This window comes from Trichogramma pretiosum, unplaced genomic scaffold (genome assembly GCF_000599845.2).
Source record: "Trichogramma pretiosum strain Unisexual culture from Peru unplaced genomic scaffold, Tpre_2.0 scaffold112, whole genome shotgun sequence".
NCBI classification, from domain to species: Eukaryota; Metazoa; Arthropoda; class Insecta; order Hymenoptera; family Trichogrammatidae; genus Trichogramma; species Trichogramma pretiosum.
The window spans coordinates 183,290-205,331 of NW_019641022.1; the positions used below are offsets into that span (position 1 = coordinate 183,290).

General features: G+C 34.4%; 1 protein-coding gene across 1 annotated transcript; it reads left to right on the top strand.

The window, feature by feature from the left end:
- Positions 1 to 7,263: 7,263 nt before the first annotated feature.
- LOC106652674 (tankyrase-2-like) lies at positions 7,264 to 12,946 on the top strand. Its single transcript, XM_014371768.2, has 2 exons — positions 7,264 to 7,275; positions 11,204 to 12,946. Exons 1-2 carry the CDS (start codon positions 7,264 to 7,266, stop codon positions 12,944 to 12,946), a joined length of 1,755 nt encoding a protein of 584 aa, XP_014227254.2.
- The last annotated feature ends 9,096 nt before the right edge of the window (positions 12,947 to 22,042 follow it).

The following is a 22,042-nucleotide window of genomic DNA, read 5'->3' on the forward strand; positions in this document are numbered from 1 at the left end:
TCATTAAATAGTGAAGGCCCATCAAATGACATTATTATTAAAAAAAGGCGTCACGAAAATAATGGAAAAATGTAGCATTTTTACCAGGGATGCTAGTGCTGATAAGAAGCAGCTACCAACCACGCTTATACTGGACTAGGTAAAACGACATCGATGAAGCACCGTCATGCGACCTTTTCGTAACTATTTATTTTCTGTTATTATTATTGATGTATAGGTAAGTCGTCACTGTAGGAGAAAGGGCGAGAATAAAATAATAATATATGAATTTAATTTAAAACAAAAGTTAAGAGTAAAAGACTCGACGTGACTGCCGATATAATCATACTTTTAATATTACATTATAGGTCATACATAATTATAAATATTCAATTATAAAATAATATTTATAATCATACTAAGTTTAATTTTCCTCGCCGTGTACGCGGGACATGCAAGTTCAATCAAAATATTAAATAACTAAAATTAATATAGCTTTGAGTCATCATTAATAAATGTTATTACCAGTTTATGATGGGGTTTCAAAATTTTTGCAATTTCAACATTTTTCCCTATCTGTAAATGTGCGTAAAATGTATATGACAGCTCAGGACTGTGGAGAATTATTGTAGATGATGGAACCGCGTTTAGCAAAGGCTTATAGATGACCTGCATAATTCTGCTCGAACGAGTTTGCTACATACATATTTTTTTAAGAAAAAGATCTCTAGATAGTTACTATTATTTACACATTTTTAAATTCAATTATAAATTTTAAAAATTAATTTGATTAATTATTTTTTATCTAAACCAATCATCAAAAACAAAAATTTTTTGCAGGCCAACTCGTCCACTTATATCGTCTACCTATAGACACATGAAATAAATAGTATTATATTATTTGTATTTTTGATCAATCATAATTTAATAATTCATACGTATATATATAAAATTAATCAAAATACTTGTCGTATTGATATTGTGGGTTCAAAGTACGAGTTTATTTTGCGTTTGTTCTCTTATCTGCACCGCCGATTCGCTCAAAGTTGAATTGATCGCTGTCACTGTTTGCAACCCTTTATTAATTTTATATTTTGCTGCTTGTTTTTACCTCTAATCAATCTTAAATATTTCTTTTGGCATATACAACTCTGAGAGTAAGAGTTTATTGTTTGGGTAATGTATTTTGAACTTTAACGAAGGTGAATTAAAAAACATAATAAAAGAAAAAGAACTGTAATAGTTAAGGTGGCTCATCTTGTCATTTTAATTATGATTCTGCTTTGAGTTTGCTCGACGGCCGATACCAAATCATCCAATTGACTGTTATTATATGACTTATCGCGCGTTTCGAATGTCGGATGCTTGTTTATACGTGAGCTGTGTCGGCCGATAATAAAGCTGTATTGCCTGTTTATAGCCTTTTTTATATGAAAAAGGAAGGTGCTCTCATCGACTTGTGCATTCGTGCATGAAACTGGTTCCAAACTAAAAAAACATCATCCTCTCTCTCAAACGGGGATTTGCATATATTGTCCTGAACGTGCTTCACGCGCACAACTATATCCAAAAAAAGGAGAGGAATGGTTAACCTTTTTTTTACAGCGAGCAGATCGAAGAGGGGATTTTAGTTAGCTAAGCGACGTGCTAGAGTCCCCCTCTCTGAATATATCTCGGTCGTTCTTTTGCTCTGATCAGCAGTTGAAAGCCTCATTAGGTCTTAAACGATTGAAGAGTGTAGATCGAAAATCTATTGAGCATTACGCAAAAAGTTTATATCATTTTGAGGTTCTGTGAGTGGGAATTAGTTAACATTTTTCCGAGTATTGTGTGAAGAGTTTTTAAAGAATACAAGTCCAGTTGAGTTTATTTGAATTGTATTCGAGGTAAAATAATTATATAATATAGTTAAAATTATTAATAATAGATTATGGAAAAATTATTAGATTTTAAGTAAAGATAGTATGATTAAATTAATAGCAAACAAATTAAATGAATTGATTGCATCATAAAATATTTCTTCAAAACTTTTAACAGCTACAACTTCAGATTCAGATAAAAACGCAATACAACGTTATATCATTGAAAAGTTCTCAAAAAAATGAAAAATTTAGTTCCTCGCGTGTCTTAATAGCTGCAAAATTACGCAACGTGTAGCTTAAAAAACAAAAACGTGTAACTTAAAAAACAAAAAGTCGTTTTTCATCCTACAAAGCCACCTATAGAGCTAAAATTTTATTGCAAACCTCCTATTAATATGTACAAGCCTTGACAATTTTCACCTAAAACGATCAATATCGTATGGAGAAATTTTGCGATAAATTCTTTTTGAAGCATAATAATATTTTCTTTACATAATTCAAACTTCATGTTTTAACTGAAAATATCATTTTCATGCACCTACCTCGCGGCTTTCTCTTTTTTCAAGGTATACTAACGTTCCATTGCAAAGTTATGGGCATCAAAAGTGTTTTCTCAATCCGTTTTTTCTAATGCACATTTAATTTTTTCAAAAAATTATCCTTATAAAGTTATAAGCAAATTCATAAAAAAAAACAAAGATATTATTATATATAAATGGAAAATCAGTTCACTAAAAATAGTTATGCAATAATTATTGTGAAATTTATAGGAATACCTCCTGTTTTTGTCTATCAACTTCTGTAACTTGGCTCGTATTGCAGCAATCGAGCTCATCGACGTCTCATTTTAACGGTAAGATATGGACTTAATAATTATGTAATATAGTTTTTATGGCAACTCAATTGTTTATAGTCTAGAGAATGAATCAATAGACCTTTCGTTTTTTAAACAGTAAGACAGGTCGAGATGCGGTCTTTTGCATTCGCCTCGTGAGAGCGTCTAAAAATGTTGTAAACAAAAATTATAAGGTACAAATTGAAAACTGTATCTAAGTGTGAAAAAAACGAATTTTTGAAAGGCTTCTTGCGCCCAGATTTTATCGACTCGCTAAATATCGGTGCAAATGAGTTTTATTTTGTTACTACCATTTTGCGCATCAAAATTATCGCAACAAAAATTATTGTTCCAATGGAAAATTTTCAAAATTTCTTCGTTTGTTTAAAAAAATTAGTTTTAACAAATTGGTGCTGGAAAACTTAGGGGTAAGATTGGTTTTTACATTCAGGGTGTCATTACCGAGGGAATGACGTAAAAATGATCCATTAGACTATTTTTTTAGCCGACGATTTCGCCTCGGCGTAATATTAGCGCTGTGCCACGACGAGCAGTGATAGAATTAAAGTCGTAAAAAGGAGACGCCCCCTCTCTCCCCTCCCCCCTCCTAACTTAGGTTTCAGTTTATTTGGATTGGCTTGCCTGCACTCTCCTCACGCGCTTGCCGTCCACAACTGGCCAATCAGAGAGGGGCGTCATAGCGAACGCGTCGAATCCCCTGTTTTTCGGAAGCCTTCCCTTGAACACGGCTGCTATATCTTCTCGCACTAGCAGGTAGGGAGTCACGAAAGTGGGGAGGCGCATGAGGAGAGTTATGATAGATGCCTCAGTGACGCATGCGCCAAATAGTTCAATCGCACAGCATCACCTCCAGTGCGAATGTTTCGTTCAGTTGCTTACGAGCTGCCGAGAGATTCACATGTTTAAAGAGTTCTATCAAGTAATAAGCAATATTCACGCGAGTGAGTTAATATTGGTGAACATTTTTTGGATATTGTGTGAGTTTGCTAGTGACCTTCGATATTGACTAAGGTGACCTTTTGACTTTGTGGTGAAAAAAAAGGAGAATAGAATTGAACCCAGTGTAGTTTTTTAATTATCATCCAGGTACGATAATTGTCCATAAGCCTTTAAAAAAAAATTATGATCAAACTTACAGTTTACAAATGAAATTAAATTTTATCATTACATTTATTTTAACTATGTCAAGAAAAATATTTTCAAACTTTTACACAATTAAACTTAGTAAAGTAATTCTCACATTTGAGTTTTTAAGACCAGCTATCATTTTTTTGATAGAGTTTTTCAATCTTTAAGCAGTCATATCTTCATAGCTATTATCTAGTTAACTTTCAGACTCTTTTGATGTTTGTATTTTTTTTAAATCGTTTTTTTTCGAAGTGAAAAATTTGTTAATTCGATTATAACTTTTTAACGCCTGAAATGGCTATTTTTGGACTACATTTATAGCGATGAATTACACCGACTAAAAAATGTTTAAAAAACTTTTAGGATATCATTTCATACGTAAAATCATTGAGTTAAAAATTGTCAAAATCATTTTATGATATACAGGTCTTTGAGAATCAAATTTATAATCGCCACATTGAATTTCATAATTATAACTATTTTACAATGAAGTATACATGCCATTGACCAATTCTACATGCGTGAGACGCACGAGCGAACCTTCTTTCCGCGTTGAAATTTGAGTTAAACGATCTTTTTTCTCGAAATTTTATGTTTTTTTTTACAAATTTGGTTAAAACTTTTTATTAAATAAATTTTTGAAAATTCTGACCGTAGATTCGAAAATTACATTAAATTTTACGTATGCAATGATATCTGAAAAGTATCAAAAGTATCTGAAAAATTTAACTGACTACTGTATTTGATAGGAAATTTCCTCAGCTTTCCGATGGTATTATTCAATTTTTCGAAATATCCAATTTTCACCGCGAAAATCGCCATCAAACATTGTGGTCTAAATATGTCGAGAAATTCAATACAGAAAAAATGTACTTTTTGGATTATTTTCGATTTTTTCTTGAGAAAATTAGATTAGAAAGTTTAAAGTAACCCGCATATCTCTAACATTTTTTAAACCCGTTTTATTATCGGTTTTATAGAGATTTTACGAAAATTTGACGAAAAAAAGCGAGGAAAAGTCGATTTTTTGTGCTTAGATGTAATCAAATCGCTCAGCTGACTTGACCAGTCAATTTTACAGGCAAAAATACATAAGAAAATGTATTGTCTAAATTAATTATAGTGATACAACTATAACTGGCAAGCTATCGTCGAGTTTACGATCTTCACTTAATTTTGCCTCACAATTTTAAACTTTGAAAATATATCGAGACCGGTTCCCGTTACTTTTTGGACTTCCTGGGCACGGCTTTTTTCATGTCAAACCCTAAACTTTAAGTTCAGCCTTGAGCCCAGGCAATACCAAAACTTTTTGCAAAAACTGTACACTTTACGGTGTCTTCTCGCTTGCGCTAACTCGCCTCGACTTCCCACCACCAGACCAACAGATGTATATTGCCAATTGTTCCGATTTGTACGCGGACCGAAAATACTGAGTCGAGAATAAAGGAATTTATTCAGATTACTCTTATTAGATCGTACTATATTTCACTCAAAAGAGTATTACGCGCAGATTAATTTTGTGGAAAGTGTCACGAACGCAATCTAATCCTCTTTTAAAAATCTGGACAGTGACGGTTGATTGACGGTGATCTTTCACTAATTTTTAGGGAATAAATTAAAAGATCTGCACATTACGAGCCATGTTCACATTTCGGAATGATAAATATTAGGAATTATGAATATTCGGAATGTGTAAAATTCGGAATGTTTGAAAATCGGAATATTGAAAACGGAACGTAAAAAATTCGGAAAAACAAAATTTCGGAATTAAAAAACTTCGGAAAAATTAAAATTCGGAATCCACAAAATTTTTAGTGGGGAATTTTATAGCCTACATTTTCCACTCAAAATTTTGTGGATTCCGAATTTTAATTTTTTCCGAAGTTTTTTAATTCCGAAATTTTTTTATTCCGAAATTTTGTTTTTCCGAATTTTTTACGTTCCGTTTTCAATATTCCGATTTTCAAACATTCCGAATTTTACACATTCCGAATATTCATAATTCCTAATATTTATCATTCCGAAATGTGAACATGGCTCCACATTACGTATTGTTATATATCCTTTGCTGTAGGTAATAACTTTATTATTTTGATTTAATTGTTAACGTTGCTGTCTGAGGGGAGGAACATGGAATAAGTATAAAATGCTTGAGTGAGGTTCACACACAAGACTTTATTATAAACATAAAAACTTGATATTATTTGAACAAAGCTTACAAACTATTGCGGCAGAAGATCTTGATAATGACGGTCTATCGAGTTGATGAGTGGCTGGGGCTGCTGGTACCCGGCTGCTTGGCTGCTACCTCGAGTTTTACAATTTATACCAATAACTCGTTGCACGCACAGACTCGACTTGTCGTGGAGTATTAATTGCACTTGCTCTCAGTAATGTTAATTAATGTTCTTTGTACAATGTGAAGAATAAACCGGAGTTTTATTTAACAGAAGTTCGCTTTACTGCGAAATTAAATCGATCAGTCTTTGTTCTACTCAACGGTATAGAATGATCTGCCCCGAGGCCAAATTTTTACGCCGGTAATATACTAACTCATTCATGCATCTTCTCGGCGAGAGCATATCTTGGACGTTTTTCCCTCAATAGATAAACTACATGTTTTTTGTCGCTTTTTGACCCGTGGCCAGGGGTCAAGCTCCCGGTGAAAAGGGAACCTGCGAGCGCGTGTGCGACTATGTTTCTTTCTTTGTATCACTTTGAAGTAGGCCACGGGTTTTCCCCACTGTGCGTGTATCTTTCTTTCTCTGTATTCGGCTCGCACACACACGCAGGTACACATGTGCGAGACACATATATGTGCGGGTCCGATCCAACGCTCGGGCGCATGTTGGCCACACACACCCACACATACACTCAAGCGACAATTGGGCCTATGTGCGCTGACGTATGCCCAACACCGGCCTCGAGAAACATAGTGCACATCTCGGCTGTACTGTCTTCTCGCTCGCAATATCAAGCGTCATGCGTCCGTTTGCCGGTATAATTTTCATTATTTTTAATTATTATATTTTAATTGTTCAATACTTTATACTAGGTTATCGGTATATAACAATATAATCTGTCACTATCTGTGGACATAGCTATGGTAGACGTATTTTATGCAAAATTTTTATTTTTGTGGTGAACAAAAATGACAAAAAAAATTAATTTTATCCATATAATTTGATAATGTACGTATAATATCCAGACATCTTTACACGATCATTTTTAAAAGTTTTTTTAGCACTGCATTCTACTTCGGATGTAAAATGAATCTCTTGTATGAATTGTCAAGAATAAAAATATAAATATATGGTGCGCATATGTTATGCACATTAATCTTGAATAACTCTAAAATATCGTGGATAAGGTTTCTATACTAAAATGCGATACTAGTGTAATTGATATTTTTGAATACAACAAAATGATCTTACGATGAACATCTTGGTAAGTGTCATCTCATATACTTCTATGAACTAACCAAAGGTGAAACATTCATCGCTTTTAAAGAGCCACTGCCACAGCGCCACTCTCGTCAAAACGCTTATAAACCGCTTAAACCCCTTTAAACGGATGCTTTTTCTAAACGTGGATTACACTACAAGGAAATCATCTCTTGAAAAAGCAATTGCTTAATGAATAGTTAATCGGTTATTTTACAAAATTTATCTGAACTACTTTTTTTAAAAATGTGACTTGATTAAAATTCCAAATAAACGCATAGTGACTTTCAGTTCCTGAAAATGTAATCAAGTACGAGTATGGGTTTAGTGCACAATACGATAAAAGTGAGTTGAATATTATAAAATACAGAATATTAAAAGATAAATAACGGTTAAAACATGGAAAAAAATTATTACTCAACTGTATATAAAGAATTATACATTGACGTAAGTATAAGAAACTATGTATCAAATATATGATAATGAACTATTGAAAAAATATTCATAAATAACTTTGCATACAGTTTTATAAATTTAGATGAATACAGAAAAATAACACTTTTTTTCAACGATTGAACCCGAATTTTTCTTAGGTAATCCACTTTCAAAATAAGATTAAAATTAATATGGAATATAAAATGCAGGTATTTGGAGAATTGTGTATTAATGTAGTACTGCGCGCGCTCTTTTCTTTCTTATCTTATTTTGACATTTTTCAATACTTAAAGTAGAAAAATAAAAAAAAGAAGATTATGTTATAAACTGTAAAAATATGCGATGGGTAAACTTTTAGCCTCAGCTTTCCCTCGAGGAAACCAATCAAAATTAATGTTAAGCCATCAATAGGTTAATATTACACTTTCTTAACTTTCAACAACACTCGTATTTGCGCGCCACTATAAAACAATTGCAAGCTACTAAACGACCAATCACAGCGCTTGTAAACTGTTCACTCTAAAAACCTCACCACTTTTACAGGATGGAGAGAATAAGACACATATTTACTGTTCAATCGTACGAAAAAGAAATTGACCTATGATCACTGGTAAAAAATTTCGTTAAGACACTATCGCAAAATTTCCATTATGGTCAAGTAAAAGCTTTAGATATAAAAATTGATAACATAGATTTCATAACTTATACTGAGCCTCTATAGGTAATTAACCGTGAAAAGCTGCTGTAAGACAATTATTAGAAGTGTCAAAAATTAATTTTCTATTTCTGTACATCTATTGTGAGTAGATGGGTCAAAATATGAATAATGACTCAACGTCGCGCAGAATTGGCCAAAACCGGCCACGTTATTCAATTTTCATCTCACTATATCATAAAATCTCATTTTACTAAAAAGCGGACATGATCAACTTCCACAAGCAGAAAAAAAGGCACTTGGTCAGCTGATTTCGAGAGTTTCAGCGGGCTACGACACTCCTCGCTTTGATAGTGTACTAAATTACTCGCACAAAAACAAAAAAACGAATTGATATTTCCAAGTTCTTGTTAGAAAACTTCAAACAATAACCAAATTATCCTTTACCTATAATAATAAATTCGTATCAAGCAGAGAAGAATATTATTGATGCGATACAAAGTTTCGCATGATTTTGCGCCTTTTGATTCGCTATGCATGGCTTTGCAAAATAATATTTCTTAGCTCTTGTCTGAATACCTTAGACAGTAACCAAATTATCCTTTACCCATAATTATAAATTCATATCAAGCAGAGAAGAATATTATTGATGCGATACAAAGTTTCGCATGATTTTGCGCCTTTTGATTCGCTATGCATGGCTTTGCAAAATAATATTTCTTAGCTCTTGTCTGAATACCTTAGACAGTAACCAAATTATCCTTTACCCATAATAATAAATTCATATCGAGCAGAGAAGAATATTATTGATGCGATACAAAGTTTCGCATGATTTTGCGCCTTTTGATTCGCTACGCATGGCTTTGCAAAATAATATTTCTTAGCTCTTGTCTGAATACCTTAGACAGTAACCAAATTATCCTTTACCTATAATAATAAATTCGTATCAATCAGAGAAGAATATTATTGATGTGATACAATGTTTCGCATGATTTTGCGCTCTTTTTGCGATTTTCTCGATTTTTGAAAAAGAGCGACATGAGGCCCGTTAGTTACGCGCGCGTGCTAGACCTGTGTCAATTATTGACCAATATCAACCTCGCGATGTATGCAGCAACCACCTAAGCGGGGATGAAGTTAAGGTATATAAAACCTCCGGTAAATGAGGATCGTTAGCTCTGTGGTTCCTCCAATTTTGTGAGGGGCGATCGATCAATTATGCGCAAGCTCTGTAATTTCTGATCTTTTATATGACGTACAGTCATTCGCCATTCGTTACTGTGGACGCTCAGATTTTGAATCTCTCAAAAATGTGATTAAAAGTTCATAGTTGTTCAACAAAAAGTATTGCCCAACGATGTACTTCTGCTCGAATGAGTGCATGGGTGTGGTCTGTAGCAATGATGACACTTGTTAATTATCAATAACTATTATTGAAACCATCCCAATATAAAGTATATTATATTTTTGTAACTGAGCTATCATTGAATCAATTGCGTGGTACCTACATTATAACTAAAAGTGTATCGAAAATATAATATCCATTTTGTATGTGCAAACTCTACAATAAAAGTCTTGTATCAAACCTTAAACGTGTATCTAAGATTTTGGGGCAGTTACATATAGTCCCGACGGAATACATTTTTACTTAAGCTACAATATAAAACGTGCAAGTTCTTTAATCGCGTATTAAATAGATATAGAAGCCAGCCAAAATATGAAAATTTCAATCCAGTTTTCTAAAACATTTACTGAATATCTCTCGAAAATGCTTTATGGCAACCTTCATTTTGATGTTTTTAGGTCGCCATAGAGCTTTTTGGCAAATTATTCAGTAGAAATTTCAAAAAGCTGGATTGAAATTTTGATATTTTATTAGCTTCTATATCCTCTTAAACCAAAATTGTTTTTGTTTTTCATTTTGCCAAATTTTACGCATACTAGACAAAGTTTAGCCCGAAAAGTAATTATATAGCCTTAAAGAGTACAAAATTACCTAAAATTTAAAGTCTTTTAGAACCGAATTTTGTTTTTTCTTGATTATTTCTATTGTAGACGCCTCCAGAGTGATCATGTCGCTTTGGAACCCATTTATTCTGAAAATGTTGACAATTTCCAATAAAATAAAATCTTCGTCTCGCTTTTCCTATTGAGTCTCTCTACATTGAGCTCGAGCTTAATGAAATATTTTGCGATTATTTTATAAATTATACGGAAAAATGCGAAAAATGCCAACTTTGGAATTCTGAAAAAGGGTAGAAGGCCCCAATCGTTTTATCAATTTTCCTATAAATTTCTGACATGGCAAACAATGTGTTCATCATGTTAGATATAGAAAAAAAATTTGACCGGTTGAGTTGACAGTAATCAGCCATATACTGAGGATCGATAAAGTCGTTTTTTTTGTAAGAAAATAAATTTAAAGTAATACAATAAAATGTATATCCTTTCAATTTGTCAGAAACAATCCTAAACTTTGGAAGTGTCAAAATTTTTTTTAGATTTTCTTCTGTTTTTGTTTTGGAAATTTTTAAGACAACTTTAACAGTAATACAATTGCTCTTTAGGCAATTTGTTTATCAAAGTATTTTTGATATTTATCAAGAGTTTTCACGCAGTGGTTCGGTTGAGGAGTCAATAAGTTTAAGTACTTCAGCTAAACATTCATTTGTAACTTTGTAGTCAGTCGAATTATCATGAAGGGATCTAATTAAATAATTAAGTGGCCTTGGTGATGATTTCCTAGCAACCCTAAACTGCTTATTTTAGGTACTTATTGCACAAACAACTATTACGATCTTTATAAAATATAGTAAAATAATTAAATATAAATGTTTTACAGACGAAAGAGATCTGCAATACTACTGCTACTACTACTACTGCTCCTAATTCCGGAAAAATGGATAGCCAAGTCTATACACGAAAACTGCGTAGATTAGTAAAAACAACCAGATTACGAGAAATAGCCAGATTACAAACAGCATTATACAGTTTGATAGAACATTGGGAGGGCGAACTCCCGGATCTCCGGAACTTTTTTTGGCCCACAGAAATCGATTTTCTTCTCACGGAGGATTTGAGGCTCCAAAATTCGAACCTCAACAAAAGTGGAGAAGTCCCCGGTAAAAAAGTCTCGCTCATCGAATTCGTCGTGCGCAGTGGCTACCAGGACGAGCTCTGCCACGACGAAAACAAAAAACCATCACTGTTTCGTGCCACGGCGCTTCTCTACGCGGCCCAGCACAGTTTCCCTACACGGGTCTTCCACGATCTGTTCCGAATATACAACAAATTCGACGTGAACTACGAGGATAAAAAGTCGGGAAAAACGCATTTCCACGTGGCTTGTGAGTTGGGACTGTACGAGGTCATGGAGGCGTTCCTCAAGTTGGGCCAGGATCCGAATTACCTCGGGCAATCGAAATCGATCGATCCACCGCTGTTCTTGGTCATAGAGAAGGCCTTGTACGAGCCGCAGTTAGTCAAGCTTCTGCTGGAAAAAGGCGCTAATCCGAATCTGTCCTGCAAAGACGGAACGACTCCTATGCATGTTATTGGCGTGACGGAGAACGCTTACGATCTGGCGGAGCTATTCTTCAACTTGTGCGAAGGCAACAATATTGTTGTGCACATAGATGCCCGACACAAGAACGGTGATACACCACTACACATGGCTCTGAAGAACAACAATTGGGAGATAGCTGAGCTGCTACTGAGACGAGGCGCCGACCCAAACGCGGCTAACATGGAAGGATGTACGCCTCTGCACGTTCTCGCCTGGAAAGAATGCAATCATAACGTGACGAAGGTGTTGCTGAATTTTTGCGATGCCGAGGATCGGCCCCTGCGCATCGACGCTCGTGATAATGAAGGGCTGACACCGTTGTACACGGCCCTGCTCCATAAGAACGGAAAGATGTTTGAAGCGCTACTAAGACACGGCGCCGATCCGAATCAACCCACCAAAAGGAGGTGGACATCTCTACACCACATCTGCGGAGGTAACGAATACGACCAGTGGTGGGCGAATACGATGTTCAAGTTTGCTGGAGATAGGGTGCGAGTCGATGTCCAGGACGAGAAAGGCGACACGCCGTTGCACCTGGCCGCGAATTCCGGCAACGGAGAGTTGACCAAGCTCTTGCTGACGGTAGGCGCCGATCCGAACGCGGCTAACATGGATGAATGTACGCCTCTGCACCTTCTCGCCAGGAAAAAATGTAATCATCACGTGACGAAGGTGTTGCTGAATTTTTGCGATGCCGAGGATCGGCCCCTGCGGATCGACGCTCGAGATAGCGAGGGGCTGACACCGCTGTTCACGGCCCTGCTCTGGAAGAACTCGAAGATGTTTGCGGCGCTGCTGAAACGAGGTGCGGATCCAAATCAGCCCAACGAATGGGGGTGGACACCTCTGCACTACATCTGCGGAGATAACAAATACAACCTGTGGTGGGCGAGTACAATGTTCAAGTTTGCTGGAGATAGGGTGCGAGTCGATGTCCAGGACGAGAAAGGCGACACGCCGATGCAACTGGCCGTGAGCTCCGGCAACAGAGACTTGATCGATCTGCTGCTGAGGTGAGGTGATGATCCGAACGCGGCTAACGTGTAGGGATGGACGCCTCTACAAACTCTGCATTGTCGTTATCGTTTAGTAATATTATTAAAGTAAAATAAAAATATTACTTTTGCGTGAGTACTTGTCTTAATATGTTTGATTTCATTACTATTATAGCTAAGTAATTAATAAATGGTGGATTGAGATTGAGAGTTTCAAAAATTTTAAATACAAAAGTATTTTAAATTTAGACTCAAAAGAATCAGACTGTCATACTTGCCCTTATTTAAACTTTTGAAAAAAGTATTACCACGGTTTGGAATTATTCTATTGTAAACATTTCAGTAGGCTATTGGTTTGAAACAAAAAATTGTTAGTTTGTTCAATACTTGACGTGACTTATTTGATTTCAATAATATCATAGCCAAGAAATTGATTATCATTTACGATTTAAGATTACCAATTGAATAGTTTAGGAGCATAATTTAAACTTGAAAACGATGTAAGTTTTGAAAAAATTTGTTTGTATGCAATAGAAATTTCTTGAAATAAAACAGATAGTGTAAATACTTCTCACGAAGTAAATACACTTAAATATATAAAAAAAGGAACATAACTTATTACTTAACACAGAAATTTAAGAATAAGGTTTAATTTTCTTCCTCCAACGCATCTTTTTCTTTTCTTCCTCCTCTTCGCTGACGTAAATTCTTAGTTACTACCTGGAGAAAGTCATCGCCAAGTCCGGATTTTGACCTAGTGCGCCGAGCAGGTTACTCGGGGTGATATTTCCGCGGCAAAATCACGGCTTTCTGGAGAAAGCCATTGTCGATTTCTTATATCAACCTGCGATGCTCCGAGTGGTCATTCTAGGGTAATATTCTCGTGTAAAACAAGTAATTTTGTAGAGAAAGTCATCTTCGAGTTTCAACTTCGACCTGATGCCCCGACCGGGCTACCCAGGATAATTGCGAGAATCTTGATGTCGAGAGAAAAATCTACATTTATCGTTTAAATAAAACTCATACATATCAAATCGATGCGCAGCGTCTATACATAGATACATTTAGCCTAGCCCTATTAATCAATTAAATCAATGATATGAAGTTGGCCGTGAGACTACGTGAGACCGCGTGAGACCGCGTTTTGCGTAAGAGCGTTTTTTCGTCGGGAATTTTTTCTTTTATCATTCGTAGTTAGTTAATACTGCGTTTTTCGGGGACTATGAATGCACTATTTGGTTGGTCACTTTTTACGAGGAATCGATTTACCAAATCAGAATTATCGTATCTTTCCTAGATTTTAAATAATAACGTTAGGCTGTTTTCGTGGGTTCTGAAAATAGCGATTCTTGACATATATGAGATGAGATGATGATGATGGCGATGAAAATAATGAATGAATGAATGAATGATGATGATAATGATGATGAGGAGCGTGGAGTGACGCTGCTCTCGCCTGCCATACTTGCCATTCTCTCTTTATTATCTTGCGCTTTATATCATAATGCTTTTTGTCAAGCGTATTCTGGTAACATAGACTTTCGTACAAGCGCTGATAATTATTCATATTGAGGTTTTTGTAAAGTTATTATAAAAATTGCTCAATTTTTGAAACACGATCGATAAAGCAGTACTCAAAATACCACGTCAAGAAAAAGTATTGGAAAATCATAGGAGTTCGAAAGGGAATGACTTCGCTTTGCTCAGCATATAATGAAACTTTATGCTCAGTTCTAAAAATTCTTTGATATTTCTGTTTCCCGTTTACTGATTGGACACTCAAAACCACATTTTAAGTCCACGTGGAGAGATATAAGAAGTGGAGATAGTCTCTTACACAGCTGCCTCTCTCCTACGAACTATTAGAAAATATTAGTGGATGTTCGCGAGGACTGGAGAAAAATCAAACTGGCAGGTGGTCAGATTGTAAGGCGTAAGTACCGCTTGATGTCTCAAAGAGTACAGTATAACTCAAATTAGTTTTTTTACTCAGGAAGTTAGACTTGTTACTAATATAATTATGGAAGTTACTAACATAACTATGGATTCACGAATCTCTATGTTGTACATTGAAAACGCGTTTGTTTTCGAAGAGGAAAAGGCAAACATAATTTTTGAAGAACTTCCGAAAAATTCAATGAGTAATCGTGACGTGACAGTATTAGTGATACTGATTCTAACCAATTTCTCTATGGCAAAGACAAGAGTTGTGCACCCAATTCAACTGACCCAGATTTGTAATGATGTAAGTTAATCGTTTGATCTTAATATTTTAAAAATTATGAACATTAGAGAGTACTAACACAGTGTCAACTTATTCTAAAAAGGCGTTCTGGTCTTTATTCTCTTTGACGCATAAAATAGCCCCCTGTTTGGTAACTCGTTACAATTATTAATGAAATATGAAATAACGCAGTAGTAAAATTTGAACCGTTTGTACCTGAATATGCAGGTTAATTAAGGGCTAACAGGGAGTTTAATTATTTATCATTTTTCAATTACAGTCCTAGGCTATAAAAGTGAAAAAAAATGTTTTTTTTCAATAACACAAATGATAACCCTTTTCAATCGCCTATTTGAAAGTATTTTGTCAAGTTTGATACTTAGAAACAATTGAGTACAATAATAATGAGGGTATTGGTCCTCAACGCAATCTATACGCATATCTAAGCTACCTGTCGTAGAAATCCAAGAGTAAGCATTAATCGATGGTACCCCAATTGGTTTCATTTTGTTCGATAGCCAATTGGCCATGGTCGCAATCAAAAGCTAGCCATAAGATGAACTGCAGCTACTTGTACATATAACAAAGTGAAATTAATTTATGGAAAATGATAAAAAATGAATACTAAATTCAAGAAAATTGTACACGGGAGTAGCTACAGTTCATCTTATGGCTAGCTTTTGGTTGCGACTATGGCCAATTGGCTATCGAACAAAATGAAACTACATAGGCTCCTTTAGCTGAATGCTTGATCTTGGATTTCTAGGACAGGTAGCTTAGATATGCGTATAGCTTGCGTCGAGGACCAATACCCTCATTATAATTGTACTCAATTGTTTCTAAGTATCAAACTTGACAAAATACTTTTAAATAGGCTATTGAAAAGGGTTATCATTTGTGTTATTGAAAAAAAACATTTTTTTTCACTTTTATAGCCTAGTACTGTAATTGAAAAATGATAAATAATTAAGCCCCCTGTTAGCCGTTAAACACATTTCAGTGCAAATATCAGAGCAGCAGTTTTCCACGCCTCAAATTCGTAGTGGTACTTTATGTGACAATTTATACATTTACTTACAGAAGCCTCGAACTGACGCGTCGCGAGCATTGGTGATTACTTATAACTTGTATTCTATTTTTTTTATCTCCAATGACGCAACACTTATTGAGCATTTGCATTGATTTTATCTACGTATGTTAGTATCATAGCCGAATATGTTTAAGAATACAGTAGCTAGATTAAAGGCCGCGAACAATATGAATTTTTATTGATGTTTCTGTTGTTTGATTGATTTTTTATTCTAAAATGGTATGTATTATCTTATGTTTTTAGAGGTGACTCAGACACAGAAATTGTGTAATCTATGTTACTAATTTACTTTGTTTACTTTGTTACTTTGTTTACTTTGTTTACTTTGTGTAATCTATCTTACTAATTTTGTAATCTATGTTGGAAAATTCTCATTTTCTCAAGGTGGAAGGATGTTCAAAATTGTAAGATTCGACCGCAGTCAAATTTTCGCGCTTAGTGTGTTAGATTAGAGCCTTTTGTACACTGTCCGTGTACTAATTTTGTCCTTTTCGAACGGTATGGGACTTGTATAAGCATACGACGTTCCGTAATTCAGTGGACAAAATTAGTCCACGCACAGTATTCCGGTACTGCGTTAGCGACCGAGCACTGCTCACTTTGCTTTGAGACGCAAGATTACAAGTTTTTTTTCTCCACCCATAATATTACATTTTTCATCAATAAACTGTTTCATTTAGTTTAATAGACGCTAAGCATACCTTAGGTCGCTGCAGTCTCTTTAAATAATGTCCATGAAAAATTTTCGATCTTGAAACCCAATATTCACATGCACGTGCGCAACTCGTCAGCTGTCTAAAGTGTATATTTTCAAACTATGGTATGTTGACACTTTTTCGCGCGGTTGTCTGAACTTCGTTAGGATCATGAACCGATTTTTACAGCGTAAAAACGAACTAAAACGACTTTTGTGTAAATAAATGTCTTATATCGTCACGCTGTAAAAAGTAAGTAAAGAATGAGAGAAATATTTCTTTTGCATCCTAAACATACGGCAAAGTTGTATTTTAGTGTTTTCTTTCGACAAACCGTTCATATAGCGTCTGATATTGTTGAATGTCTATGTCGCCACGCAAATGTGAAAATGCTTCTATCTATGTCTATTTTGATTGTACCAAGACGAATTTTTTTCGATTTCTTGGAAATTTTGTCTTCTTTAAATCCATATGTATGTATTATGTATGAGTTCAAGTCAATATCGAGTTACTAGTAGTGTTTGAGCGCAACACTAAAATTTACTGAAAAATGGACTACAGTAATTAGTTGATCGAAATCTAAGATACGCCATCGCAAAGTAATATTTTCAACAATTCCTAAGCATTTTACGTACACAAATGGTACTTTTGAAACAACTTACAGGTTGCAGAAATAGTCGTAGAGAGCTCTATTTTTTTAAAATTATTTATGGAAAAGAGTTCTTTGCTATGGTGTATGTGAGATTTCGATTAACTTATTACAGTAGTCCATGGACACGTTTAAGCAATCAATTTTTTTCAGTAATTTTTAGTGTTGTGCTCAAACATTTTTGGTGATTCGATATTGAATTAAACCCATACATAATAAATATTTTTTATTAAGCACCATATTCAAGGGCTAGGAGAAAAAAATACCTTGCTTGGCTAATTATGCTAATAATCTAATCATAATTATGAATAGATTTACCTATTTTATCTAGTAAAAATTTTAAGTAGTATTTATTTTTTGAATACATTCATATCGTAAAAGATTTAGAAAAATGTAACTATTGTGAATGCTTTTATTTTTGAAATTGAAAACTACCGAGTTAATAAAAATATTTTTAACTTTCCTTTTTTTCAAATAAAATAATAAAGGACAAATTTTCCAGTCAAGATTATTCATTTTTTTCTCATTTTCGCCTCTTTAATTCCCACTGTAAAAATTCTCTGCATGCAAATAATGATTTTGAGCAAAAGAAAAGTTACTTGCTACAAGAACTTACTTGCTACTGTCTTCGTAAACACTGTCGATTTATATTCGTCAAAAGTCGGCAGCAACAGTTGTTAAATCCCAAGTGTGGGATAGCCATAACTGAAGAGTTAGAGGAAGCTAAAAATTTTTAAACGTTATAGGTTGGATAAATAAGCCTATTGAAAATTATTGGACGTTGAAGTTACTTTTTTTGTTCACTTTAATTATTCAAATTATTTAAATTTCTACATTAAGTATAATCAGTTTAATATAATATATCTCTACGATGTATATATTGGGATAAGAGAACCTCTTTGCCTGCCGCCGCCATATGCATTTTCATTATGTACATTCATGTAAATGCTACGTCGTTTATGTTATTTTTCATAAATGCCCGCCATCGCCCTCTATAGTACTAATATATAATTTTATTTTACTACAAAAGATAATTTTTATCTCCTTTTTAAGAATGTAACTCACTTTTCACTTTGTAAGCATGAAAAATTTTATTCCTGAGTGAATTTCCTGAGGCCACCCAATGAAAAATACAAGTCTATTACATATGATTTTACTAATATTTTATCTCATTTATTCATCTTATTAAACTTAAAATTTTAATTGTTAATTGTGTCATACCTCCCCCTTTTAGAATGTAACCCAATTTTTATTTTGTAAGCATGAGAAATTTTATTCTTGAGCAAATTTCCTGAAACCACCATTGAAAATTACTCATAAAACCCTTTACAAGACTATTTTATACTACTTTTCGTGCAAACTTAACTAACCTTATGTATCTGTATCGACAATAAAAAATACTGTTCTGTTCTATTTTGTATCACATATTAAAATTGAAAAATTAATTGTTATTTGTGTCATACTTTTACAGGATAAGCCAGAGTATCATCAATCATCAACCGATGAAAGGAATTATTTCATTTCAAATGACTTTACTACAAACGCTTATACTATAGATTTCCATAATAACTCCATTGGATATAATCATACCATGAGTTGACGTGGTTGTGTAAGAATATATTATAATCAACAATTATTTCGAAGTACTGAATGTTACGTTTTGATTTACAGGTGAATCACTATGATGACCTTTCAGAGAATACACAGTCCCCTGACGAGCAAATAATATGTGAATTTGAGAGGCACGAAGTGAAAATTTTCAGAGATTAAGAATAATTTTCAAATGACAAAATGGATGACCAAGATATCGTATGCGTTCATGAGGTAATATTTTTGAACCCCGAAATGTTTGATGTAGCATCAGAAAATAAATTTACAAATACCGAGACCGCTGAAGTCTTTGAAAAATGGGAAAGAGGCCAATGGGAAAGAGTTTGATGACAATAACGGAGGACAAATTAAGAGTAGCGATCCGTTTATCAATTGTTATGGAAAGGAACAACTTAAAAAAAATAAAGATATCAAGCGTAAAAATTTGACCATTCATGAATGTGATTTATGTCACAAAACATTCCGACAAAAATTATACCTTGAAGAACATGTCAACGCAGTGCATATGAAACTTAAACCTTATGAATGTTATATATGTCACAGATCATTTGCAAGAATAAAGTGTCTCAGGACTCATGTCAATATGGTGCATAAGAAGATGAAACCTCATGAATGTTATATATGTAACAAATCATTTGGATATAAGAGTTACCTTAAGACACATATCGGTGTAGTGCATGAAAAGTTGAAACCTTACAAATGTGATATATGTCACAAGCCATTTGGAGACAAAAAAGTGGTCAAGAAGCACATCAACGCAGTGCATAAAAAATTAAAGCCTTATAGATGTGAAATATGTCAAAAAACATTTGGATTATCATGTAATCGTAACAAGCATGTAAGAGTGTGTCATAAAACATTCAGAAACATTTAGTTCAAAATTGAGGAGCGCGCTTCGCGCATCCTCTGGCAAGTATGGCAGAGAGAGCAGCGGCGTAAGCTTCCTCGTATACATCGCGATTGAGTTTTTCGCATCCCGCGAAAACTATTTTTCACTCTAAATTATACTCACAGTTAGAATTTTTCTATGATGTTTTCAAACGAATGCAAAATTTTTTCAAGAAGTTTATTTGCTTATTCTAGCTAAGTACGATTTATTGATTTTTAAGTATTAGAAATGCGAATGGTGATGAAAAAATCGCTTCGTTTAAAATTTAAAAGTGAAAAGATTGATATTTCACTAAAGTCTACGCACGAAATAGAAATAACGTACTGGCTTTTGTTGATACTTTTTATGGATAATAAGAAAAATCCATTACTTACAGTGTGTCAATATTATCGTCTAAATTGTTTTAGTACAGGCATACCTCCTTATACGCGGCTTCGGTATACGCGGTTTACCCTTATACTCGGATTGCCAAATGCGACGATGTCTCGTTATTCGCGGATAAGTTCACGTTATACGCGGTTCAAGACGGTCGAAAATGTCCAAAACTCCACTCAAATAAAGGAAAGTTATAAATTTGGTTGAAAACGAAGAAACCTCAAATCGTTCGTTGGCTCGGTGAGATCGCAGACTTTGAATATGAGATTAGGCATCGTAAAGGGGTAAACATGCAACACGTCGATGCATTATCACGTGCTCCCGCTCTTATGGGAGGCCATCATAATTTCATACATTTTAAGCCATAACTTTTTTATTAAACAACACTTTTCCGTCCGGGGTGGGCCGAAAGTAAAAAATTGTTATTCTTACTGTCAGTCTAATGAACACGTTGAAATGTAAGGGTCGTATTATGGAACGCTCACAACAGTCTTTCAAATTATGGGTACTCGTGAATTTCAATCACTCGACCACATAAAGAAACATTCGTATTCGGTCGGACAATTTCCTAAAACGTGTTTGTCAACAATAAAGTACTCTTATTGTGTTATTACTTGTGAATCTTATCATCTTAATTGTCCGAAAATTTCTTTTGAATAGAGAATAGAGACGAAAAGGAAAATTTAACTCGTACTTCATTGAAATTATTATACGCGCAGATATTTCTATCTGCGATCTGCGGCCTTGTACCATCGGTAATTTACCGCGAGTCTTGCTAATTTGTATTTTCACCTTATAATATAAACACGTGCATTGATAATCACGATAAATCTGTTCTTGATTAATTGTTTTGGATTTAAATTTTGAATCAAGCAAATTTGGGTGTTATGAAGAAACATAACGATAAAAAGAAAAAGCTGGCGAAAGTAACATCTCGCGGAAAAAGCGTGGTTAAAGCTGTCAAAAAGCCAAGGCCAAAAAGGAAAAAGTATACGAAGGGAACACTGAAATATCATCTGAGAGCTTGTGACCACATTTTACTGACAACACTGTCGGCTGCATCAGGAATTCCAATTGCTACATTGTCAAGAAGAAAAAACAATTCAAACAAGTTAGCTGTAAAGGCTGGTGGAGGTATATCCTTTTTATACATGTATTTATATACACAAATGTATGTTATTATTTGTATGTACATAAATTGTTGTTCTCTTTAACTCTCCAGCTCCAGTTTTTCCATTGGAAATAGAAGCTAAAATAAGGTAGTGGATCATATACAGAGGCGAAATCGGGTTTTCTGTAAATTCGACCCATCTGCTCGACACAGTAGCTGCTTATGTAAAAGCACAAAAACTGGAGACTCCATTTACTGATGACAAACCTGGCAGACATTGGTTTGCTTGTTTTCGTAGACGTAATCGAGATTTGTCCATTCGAAAAGCTCAACGATTGAATCGTGCCAGAGGTGGCGTTGCTAGAAAAGACATTGAAGATTGGTTCTCATCAAAGACAAAATATTTAGAAAATAAAGGCATTAAATATGTGGAACCAAGTAGAGTCTTCAACCGCGATGAGATGACTGTAGCTA